This window comes from Caloenas nicobarica, chromosome Z (assembly GCF_036013445.1).
Source record: "Caloenas nicobarica isolate bCalNic1 chromosome Z, bCalNic1.hap1, whole genome shotgun sequence".
In the NCBI taxonomy this organism is placed as follows: Eukaryota; Metazoa; Chordata; class Aves; order Columbiformes; family Columbidae; genus Caloenas; species Caloenas nicobarica.
In genome coordinates, this window is record NC_088284.1 from 9,178,745 (window position 1) to 9,193,255 (window position 14,511).

General features: G+C 45.6%; 1 protein-coding gene across 4 annotated transcripts in view; it reads right to left on the bottom strand.

Annotated features, from left to right (window-relative positions):
* Positions 1 to 3,156, bottom strand: part of FAM219A (family with sequence similarity 219 member A) — a 104,351-nt gene extending 101,195 nt beyond the window's left edge. For 3 of the 4 annotated variants that reach the window (XM_065656199.1, XM_065656197.1, XM_065656201.1), the window contains exon 1: positions 2,926 to 3,156. In XM_065656199.1, the coding sequence (XP_065512271.1) occupies positions 2,926 to 2,985 (60 nt within the window). In that variant the 5' untranslated portion in view covers positions 2,986 to 3,156. The remainder of the gene's footprint in view (positions 1 to 2,925) is intronic. The other variant, XM_065656200.1, reaches the window with a different exon arrangement.
* Positions 3,157 to 14,511: the final 11,355 nt, after the last annotated feature.

The following is a 14,511-nucleotide window of genomic DNA, read 5'->3' on the forward strand; positions in this document are numbered from 1 at the left end:
CTCTATGTGCTTTCAGCAGAGGATCATGTTTCAAAACATTTTTTTGTTTACAGCTTCAGTGGCAGTTCACAATGGCTCTTAGGTCCCACCTAGAAAACAAACTTCTACCTCAGGCCTTCGGATGTGGAAAAGACTGTCAGTCCTGTCTCTCCCTGAGACCATCTAGAACTGAAAGTTTTTACACTGGAGGAAGAAATTAGAAGTCCTGAGATGCTAAGGTTATTCTGTAATTTAAAGTATAGGATGGGAAGGGGAGAGAAGGGACAAAAGGTAACTGCAACAGAACAAAGCAGCAGTATTAGGCAGAACTGTGTTACCCAAACAAATTAGTATGATAAACCCCTCCTGGCTTCTGAACTGCAAGGGTTCTTGCAAACTTCCAGGCCCTACTTACAGAGTACAGATCAGGAGCTACAAAGCAGAGGAAGCCACTGGAAATGCTGTACCAGTCTCGTTCTGCCCCGCTTCTGAGCTGGATGACAGCATTGTCAGGCGCAAGGAAGAATTCTACACACGCACTCACAGCAACAACCCCTCACATACATAAGGTTTCACTATGAGCTCCATTAGTTAAAAAACATCTGAAACCCTGAAGCACAGCTTCTTAGTATTCTTTTAATGCAACTGTTAAAGCCCTTTGTGAAAATACCTGAATTCTTGGCTGCTGAAGAAGGGAAGGAAACCTGCTTCTTAAGCTTATTATCACTGCTGCAAAATTTACTGTCCTGTCCTGAGACAGGAGGGTTGGACTGGACGACCTCTTTGGGTTCTGCTCACTCCATGTCCCTGTGAGCATGCATGTGCCAATTCCATTCCTCCACTATTATCACAGGGTTTCTAAAAAGTACTTAGGAGTATTTTTTTGTCTGTCAACAGCTTTTCCAAATTTGCTAATCTCACTACTATGCCCACTGCCGTCAACAAAATTAATAAAGGAGGCCAGCCTTGCCACATCTGCTGCCTCTGCTTGATAAAAACAAACACAAGTAAGGCATGCAACAAGTCCACATCAGCTTGTACGGGCAGTTTTCTGGCCCCCCACAAAAGTTAGAGGCTAAAAAAGCTAAACAACAAAAAAACAAGCTAAAAATATTTTCATAATTTGTCAACACTTCCACCATAAGGAAAGTGTTTTTCTTGCCACTGAGGGGTAATTTGAGTCTTTGCAGACATTCACAGAGAATCCTTCTGTTCACAAGACAATTACTTTGTTCTCCAGCTTTTTTACAAACACCGGCTACAACAAGAACTCAGGGATGGCACATAAACTCTAGATAATGTACAGTTTGATATACTGGAAATCTCAGTAGTATCTTCAGTGCTAACATGAACCTGACAATAACCTGTCCTCACCTGCTGAAAAAAGGATCTGTGCGAGTATTCCATTAAAGTTCTTTCCACCTCTCCAAACATTTCACATCCCCATCTCACACCATCAGATGCTGAGATGGAATTTACTTACTGCAGCTGCCAAAGGGAATCAACATCTTGAGTGAGTCAGACCATTATCCAGCTTTCACTTTAATCCCAAGGTAAACTGTATTTCAACAGGTCCCAGGTTGCACATAACACAGCCTTAAGGGGAGAGTGAGGACAACACGAGTAAGGGGAGAGGAACACACAAGGGAACCTCTCCCAGATGGGAAACAGAAATGGATCAAGTGTTCCGCAGCATGCAGCTGGGGCTCAACACCACACAAGCAAGCCTGTAGCATCAAAGCAAAGCAGTTACACGCTCCTAAGAAGTCTTGGACTACTTGGTGATGGTCTAGCACCTCACATGGCTGCTGGCCAGGTGGCCTTCCTTCATAAGTGTCATTTCAGAAGTTACAAAAAGCCTGGGACCACTCTGCCTGCCCATATACGCATCTGCAAAGTCCCACAAACCTGTAGTGTTCCTGTTCTGCGCAGATTCCCCAGGGTCCCATGTAGTAGTGTAATCATTATGTCAACCTCTTCAGAGCTCGTTAATTGAGTGTAATTGTGTCTATGAAGTGAAAAAAAATCCTGATACGAAAAACACACGCTCTGACATAGGGAAGGAAGGGGGGAGAGGGGTAAATCAAAACCTCACAGATTGTTCGTTTTTATATAAAGAATTTTATGTGAGCAAAACTAATTTGACAGAGATGTTTCCTTGCAAAACACCTGGACTTTTCACACAATAAGCACCTAACAGCAGCTTTGCTCTGGCAGCGACGGCTATAAAACCAGCCACAGAAACGTCTCGCAGCTTCGCACCAGACACACACATCTCACACCCCCGCCTCTGGGGAGCCCCGGACCGGGCTGCGCACAAACACCGCTTTATTCTTTCCCCCAGATCTCACGTTGTTTTGAAAAAGTCAACTAAAACCCCACCAGCCCTCGGCGCCTCCAGCTGCTCGTCCTTCCCCGGCCGGGCTCCCCGCTCCCCCCGCCGCTCCCCACCCACTCCCGGGGCTCTCCCGTGTCCGGCGCTGGAGCCCACCGGCCGAGGCGGCGGGAAACACCCGCCCCACGCACCGGCCAGGCCGGGATGCTTCGGGCCGCCGCCGCCTTTTGCACAAGCGCCGTTCCCACCGACGCAGGAGCGGAGCCGCTGCCGCCCGTCCCCGCCCTCCCCGCCGGCGGCTGCTGCCGTTGCTACCGACGGCGCCCGGGCAGATGCCGGGGCAGGACGAGGAGGACGGGCAGCCGTGAGCGGGGCCGTCCCGAGATGACACAGCAGCCGCCGCTGGGCACGGCCCCGGGGCGCGGCGGGGATGGCGGCGGCGCGGAGGGAACGGCCGTTACATAACGGTCGCGGCGCGCGGGCTGCCCTCAGCGCCGCCGCCCCCGCAGCGCCGACACAGCGCCCGCCCGCCCCTCCCTCCCGCCCTTCCTTCCTTCCTCCCCGGTGAGGCGGCGGCTCCCGGGGACAGCGCGGCCCCGCCCGCCCCTCACCAGCGGCTGCATCTCGGCGCGCACGGCGGGCACCTGGAACCGGTCTATCTCCTCCATCATGGTGGCGGCGGGGCTGGGGCGCGGCAGGCGAGGCGAGGCGGAGCGGAGCGGAGCGGGAGGGGAGGGGAGAAGGGCGGGCGGGCGGGCGCGGGGAGGCTCGTCAGGCACCGAAGGACGACGACGACACCGCCGCCCGCCGCGGCTGCTGCCTCATCACCGCCGCCGCTCGCCGCCGGGGTGACTCAGCCGCGCCGCTTCCGGGTCCGGCCGCCGCCGCCCCGCCCCGCTTTGCATATTCATGACGCGGGGCGGGGTCTCTGTCAATAATCCCGGGGCCCGGATGCTCCGCTCCCCGCGGCCCCCGCCCCGCCGCCGCTGGGACGTACCATTCCCTCCCTCGGGGGGAGCGGGGGCACTTCGTGGGTGTCGGGTGGGGGGGGGTGGGAATGACCGGGGCCGGCGGCGCTCTGCGGCCGGATTGGCCTGGCGTCGCTTCCGGCGCGTTGCCATGGTTGCCGCTGTCAACTTCCGGGAGGCCGTTGGCCGGCGGGGCTCGGGTCTGTGCCGACGAGCGGCCGGTGGCGGCGAGCCGCCGCGGCAGCGCCATGCCGGCCAAAGCGGGCGACAAGCAGCGGCAGGTAAGGGCCTGTCCCGAGCGGGCGCCGTAGCAGGGCGGCTCCGCGCTCCTGTCTGACATCGCCGTGGTGACGTCAGCACCGGCGGAGTGACGTCACCCCCCCGAAGGTGTCACCGCAGTGCCTCGTGCAGCGGGAGGCGTCGCGCTGTGTCCCGGTTCCGGCTCCGCTGCCCTCAGCTCCCGCTCGGAGTGGGTGCCACGGTGTCGGTGGTGTGACACCGGGCCCACGGTGACATTCCCAGGGCCACCACACATGGCATCGCGTGCGTAGCCCAGCTCATTTCCCTCCAGGGCGACTCGCAGAGCTATAACCCTGCCAGGCTGGGTGGCACCGTGGGACGCAGCACAAGCACGCTTGGCACCGCTTTCTGTGTGGTGTCATCACGTTGCATCACGCTGTCCCCGCGCTAGAGTGTGCAACCACCCAGCCAGTGACACTCTGTGTTTGGTGGCACCTCTGTGCGTTGCCACCCTGTTCTGCCAAATAAGTGTGTCCCAAAGCCGCAGCACCCCCACACTGTTTCACTGTGGTTTTTTGCATCTCTGTGGGACTATAAAGGTTCTCAGATGTTACGTCATGCCATTTCATCACTTACCGCATATGATACTTACCTTCCAGGGCAGGTTTTAATGCACATGAAGTGTCCCCAGCCAGAGAATCTTTCAGGAACACTGGAGCAGGCAGGTTGAAATCCCTGTTTTTAAAAAATTCTTTCAATTATACCTAGGTGTAACTTTCAGAACTTCATTTTTGTTTTACTTGTTGGTCTTCTCTCAGTTCAGACAATGAAGTGAGGTCACTCACCACCTGCGTGGCCCTAACCCTGATCTGGGAGCCACAGTGTGGGTGGATGTGTATCTGTGAGACCTCACTACCTGCGGGCTCTGCGTGGGCACATCTGGGTACATCCCCTTGCAGGATAAAGGGCTCAGTCAGATCATTCTGGGATCTCATCTACTTCTAGAGTATCGAAATGTTTGATTTAAAAGCAGAAGCTGACCTGTCTTGATAAAACCTTTTTCAAAACAGGTTTAGGTCAATCCCAATGTATTTGATCTTTGGGACTGGGGGAATGGGGTTAGCATAGTTGGCCCAGAAGTGACCAAGAACAAGCAGCCTGCTTCCTCAGTCCAGAGCACGTACCAGAAAGTCATAACCAATGAAAGAAAGTGGAGAGAAGAAAAAGAGGGACCCATGACGGTTCAGAGCTGTGAGACAGTAGTTGGACAATCCTCAGTGGTCTGTGAGGAGCTCTGGACAGCAGGAGCTCTTTCAACAAGAGAACAGCAACCCTTGCTGATCATCTGATCCCCCTCTGGTTACCCACAGGTGATTCCTCTGGACTGTGGTTTATCCACACTAGGGCTGTACAGGCTCGCACTATGCAGCTTCTGAAGCTGGAGCTAATAAAGCTAATAAAGCTGGAGCACTGCAAGGTGCGAGCTGTCCCTGCAGAGCCAGATCAGATCTACCTGCTCCTGCAACCAGGGGTTGGTGCCTGAAATCCAGAAATACTGAAATGTTTCCCCAAGGTCCGTGATGTCTGTGGGACATCTGAATGTTTTTGCACACATGGTAGGAGGGCTTGCGGGCTTTAGAGTAGACAAGAGTAAGAGAGAGGATCACTGTGACATTTCTAATCCTTCTACTAAGAAATGCTAGTAATTATCAAGTTACAAAGGGCTTTCTAAACTTTGCAAAGGGTGCAAATTCAGAATGAAAAATAACATCCAGTCCTAGGTAATGAAGATGTTTATGCTAAAGTTGTAAAACCCATTACCAATAATAAAGATGCTAACTAAATCTAGGATGAAATGTTTACTCTGAATTTCAGTTTCTTTTATTTTTAGAATTTCCACATAAATATTTTCAATCATTTTCAATAGCCATTATCTCAAATATTCTGAAATTGAGAGGCTTTGATTCACATATTATTTGAAAAGACTTAATTAGTGTGCTGTAAAGGCATTTTATTTTAAAGTGCTTGAAATGTCATGAACTGTTTAAACTCTTAGATTTGTTTTTTGCTTTTCACATAACTTTCATTACAATAACTTAAAAGACAATAATTTTAAGTTGTTCTGTATTGCCTTTCATAGATTTGCCTTGAGCTTGTTAAATCTAATTGCTGTTTCACGTCATTTTATCTACCAGAATATTCTTGCAGCTGAGGAGCTGTGTAGTTGACTAGCTGACTCTGGAGTCCAAAAGCTTTTGCCTCATTTTCCCTGACTGAAAATGTTGACCACATCTCAGTGGATGGCTGAGAGTGGACGTCTGTGCCTTTACACTACTCACTGCCCAATCAGGGCCTGGTGTTTGGTATTTACTGAGCCCTGATGGCCACTGTAAAATAAACCGGTGAGTCAAGGTCTAGATCCCAGTTCTTGACAAGAACGTCACATTTGAAAATGAGAAGGCGAGCTCCTGCACGTCTCCCTCACACATCCCTCTTCTCTGTCGGTGTTTGAAGAGGGGCAGGAAACAAGCCTGCTTCTTGCTGATGAGGCTGTTTTTTCTGCTGCGCATAATTTCTGTAGATTTTCCATCCTCATCCCTTTCACTGCAAATCCTCCTCTAGCAATATGCTCTTTTCACCTGTCCCTGTGCCTTTCGTTCCTCTGTTTCCTATGCATTGCTTTGTTCTGCTCTGCCTCCTGGGTTTTTCATTGCTGGCCACTTTCACTGTGAAAATTGTTCTCAAAGCCGAGATAGTTACCTGAACTAGGTCCTTCTTTTTTGTTGCATGTCACTTCCAGCCTGTCCTCTGCCTTCACGGCTGTGTGTTCTTCAAGTGCTTTGTGACCAATTCTTCTTTATTTCTTCTTCTTTTCCCCTACAGGTGATGGTTGCCTACCCTTCTTTTGTGCCTGTCTTGTATCTGCCTTCTCCTCTGACATAAGTTTCTTGCTTTGTTTCAGTCTTTTTTTCTTCATCTGTATGACTTCAGCCTTCACTTCAGTCTCCAGCCACCTGATGTCTTTTTTCTTTTACCTTGAAAGAAATCTCCTGTATCCCTGAGTGAAAATACGTCAAAAGCTGGTTGGCCATCAGAGGTGAAGGCTGTGGCCTTCGGATGAATCATTTGACTTGATCTGAGCCTTAATTAGAAGCCTTTTTAGGCTCTTGAATGTGTCTGGATATTTGCGTTCCCGGTGCAGCTTTGTAAATAATAATACATATGCTCTGTACTTCAAATACATCCTTCATTTCAGGTCTGAAATATGTTAGGCACAGTGGAGCTGCACAGCATTTTGGGAAGATGTAGAATTACGGAAAGGCATAAGCCAACATCCCTGCATCAGACTAAAGGGAACAGAAGGATTAGATTCTCAGCCCCACTGAAAAGGGGGTCTTGAGTATGACAGGCAGGACGCTCTGTAGCAGAATATTCTTTAAGAGCACTGACCTGCACGACATGCAGAAAGTTGTGGATAGGGCAGGGAACAGCACCCCATTAGCCTGGTGTCAGTCTAGTGCATGGTCATGGGTGATAAGAGCAACTGGCCAACAATTTTGAGATTGTTATTTTAAACATGGTTATCAGGTATGCTGTTGGAGGTGTTTGTTCCAGATTCCATGTCTTTGCTTTGTAGCTCAAGGAAAAGCCGTGTATGAGCAGTGGAGGGGACCCTGCGCTGCTGTGTACCTGGGTGGCTGAACCCACCCCAAGGAGAAGCAAGATTTGGTTGTGGTTTATTAACTGAAATTGCATCCACTTATTTGAGTTTATAGCGTGCAAAACCGGACTGGCTGGTCTTACCACTTACGGTCAACCCCACTGTCAGCAACAGGTCACTTACGCAGTGTTAAGGAAGCACCTGAATTTGGACAGTGAGGAATTTCTCGTTACACTTGACTTGTGGTCTTGCACCCGCTGGCATGTAGGCAGCTTCTTTGCTGCTAAGCAAGTTGTCAAATTGAAACAAAGAGACTCCCTCCCAAAACACAGTCAACAGTCAGACACCTTTTAATTTTTTTTGCCAGCAAAGGCTTTTAAGGTGCTTACTGACTCTTAAACATACGTTAAGCCATTCATGGAACAGAAAATAAACACTGTTTAGTGTCTCTCAGAAAACAGGTTATAAAATATATTGGCAAAAAGCTCTTAAATTAGTATCCCTAGTGTGTGTAAATGAATGTTTGCTGTAGGGCAGTCTAGCAGTCACTTTGCTTCCTTTGGCTTTGTTTCCGTGCTGTGATTCTGTGCTGCTTCTGCAGAGTGGTGGTTTACTATGGAGACTACTAATATTCAAAAAAAGAATAAAAATATAGCATGAAATTATAAAATAGTTTTACAGAAATGTCAAGCTTAGGTCTTACAGTGAGTCTCCCTCTTCCCCTTAGAATCCTACAAGCAGCTGTGTTCTCCTTTTTTTCAGATTACATGGCTGACCTCTGTGCTGTGCTCCAGAGGAAGTGGGAATGATAATATCTCTGCTCAGTAAGACGGAGTAAACTTAGCAGGAGTGTTCTGTGATTGCTCAGCCTTGTAGTCTTGTGGTGACAGCTATCATGGGGAGCAGAAAGGCTGCAGGAATATCTCTTTAATTATCTTAAAAAATATAGTCTGGGTTTGTCATTGCCCTGGTGAGTGTTTCATTAATATGTAATCGATTTTCAGCCCTTGGAAAATTTGCTTAATATGGACTGACAGTTCAGCTTTGCAGATTAATCAACCTGCATCATCCCTGCCTCTGAGTTTCCTGGTATTTTAGGCTGGGTCTGCAAATCCACGTCTGCTCAGCCCACCTTGTGATTTAAGCACAGGGAGAAATTTCACAATACCTAAGGAGTTATTGAGTAGTGGTGTGTCTGGCTCCTCACCTTGCAGTGAGCTGGTTTGATCTGACAGTACAGGAGGAGGATGTATCACCCAGCAAAGGCTATGGTGAGGAACCGCATGCTAGATGGCAGCACAGCACATGGGGTAGCATCATTGCATCTCGTACTTGATTTGTCAGGGCAAGCCTTGGATTTGAACCTAAGGGATGGAGACATTTTATCCTGAAGGATTTCTATGGTCACAAACTCAGATTTAACCCAGTTCTTAAATGAACACTTGCTCCTGAGAGTACATCTCTGCTTCCTAGGACACCAAGATGATTTATTTACCATCAACATCACCACTGACAAGTCAGAGGTTTCCTGCAGTGAAGGATGAAATAGTTGAGCAATAGGGCTATAGAAAATAGCTGTTAAAAAAGAACCAGACACAATTGTTCCAGGACTTGGAAAAAGCTTCAGTGCTTTTGCTGTTCAGTCAAGAGGGCAGATACTGGTAGTCCTGTCTATTTTGTATAAATTCAATTAATGAGTCTCAAGTCAGCAATTAGTGGCTGTCACATTGCCAACAAAAGGAGCGAGCAGTGATGACTGTGGATAGAGTAAGCAAGAAGGACAAGACTTGAACTGACAGTTGAGAATGATTCTTTATTTTCCTCATGTCAGACCAAGATGAAAACACATTACTAAGGTGTTGAGGGCAAAACTTCCACCACACTCTGCATCTCTTTGATGCTTGCTCTCCCATTACATGGTTCTGAGATGCAGAAATAGGATAGCTCTTCTTAAATGCCAGCCTGGTAGTGCCTTTTTCATTTACAGCAATGCCCTTTGGAAAGCAGATGCTAGTTTCTTATTTTAATTTTCCTGTTTTACAACTAAAAAATATTTAGAGGAATTTCATTTGGAGACAACCCAAACATCCTACCTAAAAATACAATTAGAAATGCTTGTTGGATAGGTCAGCAACAGGAAAACTTTCTGCTGAAGGACTTGATTTTGCAGCTGTTTGCATCTCCTGATGGCTTGTCTGCATTAGAGGGAGCTGTGGCAAGGGAAAGGAAAATTAAATGGCATTTAAAGACTCACTTTTCAGCTGTTTCCTCTCTTCATGTGTATCATGCTGTTGGATTGCTGTATCTTTGTGGCAGTCAATAGTCAATTTATCTTGTAGCATAGTCAATGTATGGCCCAGGGAGGAATTTATAGGTACTGTTGTTGTAAACACATCTTAGAAGAAAGGTCCAGAAAAGAACATTCACTTGAGTTTTCTATATCTTTAGTTTTCGTATTGTGATTGTTACAGGCTTCTAATGTCTTTTCACCGTGGGAACTACAATAACCTGTTTATTTATTTATTTAATGTAAGATGGTCACCAGAGTAAAACATGTTTAGCACGCATAAGTCCTCACTCTGCTATTTTTTGCTGTAGCAGTGAAGCACCCCCCAGGGTGATCAAAGTTATGATGGTGACCTGGAGGTTAGAAACTCCTTATAACTTTTTAATGCATCCTACCCATTTCTTAGTTCCCTAGCAACAATGTGTCTTTTTTCCTAATATAAATTCTTCTTAATTATTCACACTCCTCTTCTTATTAATTATTATTATTATTAAAGGCAGAGGTAGTAGCACCATTTATTTGGAAGACTGAGGAAGTCTGTTGATTCTTTCTATAGCAAGACCGTCTTCAGTTTATAAGGAATTTGAAAAAAATGCCACTGTTCAGATTGAAAGGTTCTTTGCTGGGTGTCTCAGGCTATACACTAAAAAAAATACTATAGATGCTGAACAACATAAACCAAAATGCTAGGAGCAACTTACTGTCTGAACTCTGTCAGTGCGTGTAAGCCTGGGAGAGCTTAAGCGAGGCAGGAACCTACAAAAAACGAAATGTGTCATTATGGAATTAAGCTGTGTATCATAAAGCCTATGCCAAATGGGATGAATTGAAGGTTGCCCCAGCAACCTTAATTCTTGCATTTTCAAACTTCTGAATGCTTCTCTTTGAGATGCTAATAATAGTCTAGTAACTTTATTTTTTTTTTCTGTAGCTAGTTATGTTACAGCAAAAAAGTGCTTGAATTTTAGAGATGTGTATGAAGGCCAGTTGTTGTGAGCATCTTGCTAGCGAATATATGATCATTTTATGTTGATTCATAGTTACAGTTCATTTTTTTATTTGTATCGCGGATGCATTTGTGACCTCATCCCTGTTGTACAAACACTGTGTGATGTGGAACAAAGAAATAGCTGTTGGAGCAAAGTGGTTACATCTTGAATAATATAATAGTTTATGGATAACACTTCGATACAGTAAAAAGAAGAATGAGGAAGCAATGGCTATCATTCTTATCTGTGGTGGCAGGACACCCACTACCTGGGTGCTATTGAGGATTCTTTACATATAATGTGGCAGAGAGAATTTTTAAGGAAAGGTATGAAGAAAGACAGTGTGCTGGCTTTGGAAAGATTTACGGAGAGCAGGAGCTTGCAAAAGAAATAGCAAAAAGACAAAACACAGATACACCAATTAAAAGAAATATCAGGACTGACTTTTCAACAAGTGGTGCAGCAGTAGACTCTGTGCTATTATCTGAATTAGAGGCGATTTAAAAGATTTAATATTCTTGACTGACCCATGTTTGCTCCTCACCTTGCTTCTTGTAGCAGTTTTAAACAGATCTACTAGTTTTGCAGAGTGTTGCCCAGTGCTAATATTGCCAAAATACTAGGTTCTCATCTCTTCATGTTTGCGTCACCTTCCATCTGGATTCCAACAGTTTTAGGTTCTTTGGGATTAACTTTCTGTCACCTCAGGCACTTTGCTAGCACAGGCTGCTGTAGCACATCTCTGCAGGAATAACACTTGCATCCCGAAGGCTGCCTTCTGCTTCTTATACTGATTTGTGTAGAGTATCAAGTCAGGTAGAGTTGCAGCCTTTACCTTCACTGGCGAGGATCCGGGATATCTGACAAATAGGATATTCAGCTTTTGTTATTGTCGAAGTAGGTTTCTGTGCTGTGAGGGATGGTTTGCCTGGGCAGGAGACGAGGGTTTTGACCTAAAGACCAACACCTTCCTCAACCCTGCTACCACTGGAGACTAACCTGCGCTCCCCTGCTCCAGGTATGGCTGTCCTGCCTTTGGGGAGCACATATGGAAGAAAACCCAGGGCCTACACCGGTCAGTGCATGCTGGCTCCCATCTGGCAGTGTCTGTGCTATGCAGCGCTTGGCCAAGCATCTGTGTGACAGCCAAGCAGCCCTAAGGAATAATTGTTCAGGTTGGAGGGGGCGGATGGAATTCTTGGACTACAAAATACCGGAGATAATAAGTGCGATTTTATAACCGTCCTGCCGATCACGTTCTTGCTCCCTGCTGTAACTAAACTTTGTTCAGTTCCCAGGGAGCCCTGACACAAGGTGCCACAGTCAGGGAGCTGGGTCAGGCAGTAACATGGGAATGAGCCAAACAGAGAAGAGTGGTAAATGCCACCAGCTGATGCAATGAGTCCTCTCTCTTGAACACCCTTTCCCAGTCATAAACAACTGGATGTAGTTCTCTCAGTTACCATTTGATAAAGGGTAAAAACATGCATGGGATGGAAGTTGAGACTTTCAGAGCCTGGTTCTTTTTTTTACATAGTCTATAAACTTCGTTACACTCAAAATCTTGTCTACAGGCAAAGAGGAGGAACACCTTATATATATGTGTGTGTGTATATATATATATGTATATATAACTGAGAATGTAATGTTAGTGTGACTGATATTTTAGTCTAAATGTTGTCATCAGTCCAGATTAATTATTACAGAAAATAAGAAGTACTACTGTGCAAAGGGGAAAAAAAAGGCAGTTGAAATTGTTGCATGCAACTTCCTAGTTACTACCCCTTTCCTGGTGTTGTGCTCCCCCTTATTCTGGTCCTCTGACTCCCAAGGTTGATGGTTTCGTTTTGCTGTCATTGGTGGTATTGGTGTGGATGTTATGGAGAGCTGTCAGCATCTGGGTTTCTTTGGGAAGGATAACATGTCCATGTTGATGGTTTCTTCTTCACTCTAGGACTCACTTGGAATTTCTTTTATACATTAGCTAACACACTTTCACATCTTTCTTCATTTGTCTTGATGTTCCATATTATATCTGATCTTACTGTATGTGATGCTTTCTAAGTGTGCTAGATGCTATTAATTTGGTTTGTTTATTACCCTTAAATGCAGCTTTTTCCAGTTACCCTGTCTGCAGGTCTGCATTTCTCTAACTGACAAGTGGTGAGATGCTTACAGCTGTGGGGCCTCCGATGTCAAACTTGTGCCCCATCTCTTATCATCCCCTGTACTCTTCTATGCCACATTCTGGGTCTCCTCAGGGTCTCTCTATCATACTAGGCCTGTACTGTATCATTAAGTTAGTCATGAAACCATATTGGTACTGTACAAAGACAAAGAAATAAAGCAAATTAGCCATAGGCCCCTGGTTGATTAGAAAAATTGCTCACACTCTACCCTGCAAACATTTATGGTGTGGGGAGCAGGGCAGGGTTTGTGTTGCTTCCTTCCAGTGCGCTCCAACCATAGCTGTTCTTCAGTGTCACTTTTGGATTTTAATACGGTTGCAGATATTTATTCAAAGGTGGCTCTTCACATTATGTTAATTGAAATGTGTGCAACTGCCAAAACCAATTACTCTCAGATTGTCTTGTAAATGCTTTTGCTGCTGGATAAATGCTTTTATAGACTCGTTTACAAAGCATAATAGTAAGTATGCTTAGTTTCATGTTTAAGAGTTTGATTTTGATCTGAATAAAATTCTGCTCTGAAAATGTGCTTTAAATTTTGTTGCTTAAATCACATCTAATTTACATGTAGCGTGGTCCTTGTAGGACAGTATGCTCTGTTGCCCATTGCCAAGCCATCACAGGGGCGAGACAGGCCAGCTGTGTCATTCAGCGATCTGAGCAGTGGTTGTGACACTGGGGCTCCTGGGCTCTCTGCTCTGCTACCAGCTCACTGTGGGATTATAAAGGAAATGTCATAACTCTTTATTTTTCCCACCTGAGTCATAACAATTTGTATTTCAAAGTGAGGCACATTTTCTAAGCGAGGAAATGTATCGGTCTGCTCATTTTTCATCACTTTTAATATGTATCTTCTGGAATAAAAATAATCCCTGACGCCTTGTTAGTAACAGCAATTTTACATAGCTTAGCTTGTACAAAGGGAAACAACACTGAAAGCTGCAGCATCACATCTCTGCTACAGTTTGTTCTCCTCTTAATAAATTTATTTTCTGAATTTTTATTGTAAAGTTTTAACAAGTAATGGGGCTTTAGAAACCAGAACCAGGGATACTGGATCAACATAATTATGTCTACTTAATTGTTTGATTCATAGGAAGCAGATCGTAGAAGTGAATATTTAATTTTTATAATGAAGGGGAATCATAAGAAGTCTAGGAATCTCTGTAGAGACTTATATTCCATAATGTGTTCATAAGAGACATGGAAAGGGGGATAAACAACAGATAATGTGATAAATCTGGGTTTTTCAGTAGACTGACTAGGAAAACAAGACGAAATTTGCAAGTGGCAGACTTAAAAAGGAAGCAGTGATACTTTGCATTAGCATGTGGTTGTACCATGGGAGTCCTTGCAGCGGAAGTTGTGCATGCTAAAAATGCTCATGGATTCAAAAATGACTGCATAAATTTGTGGGGAAAAATATCCACTGATATGAAATGCAAAGGATAGCATTTCTGGTTCAAGTGCCTGTGGGAAGCTGAGAGGGCATCTTGGAGAAAGCTCCACAGATAATGTGCTTTTGGATACTGTTGGAGAGAGATACTTAGCTAGGTGGACCTTTGATCTGAGCTGGAAGGTGCACTCTGATGTTCTACTCAAGAAAATCAATAAGCCCATGGGAGTTTTCATCACCACCCTTTTGTTTTCCTTCTCTCTTCTCCTCTAGTATCCCCTTCTTTCCTGTCACAAAGTCAAACACTTTTCCCAAGTAACTCCTCTGCTTTTGTCATTCATCCCATTCGATGTTTTCTGGGGTACACCCTGAAACTTCTTGCTAAGGTTTCTAATGTTGTTTCCTTTGTTTGCTTTATCAGCTTTCCCTGTGCCTTTTGGGTTCTTGGTCCTCTCTGTCCCTCAGCA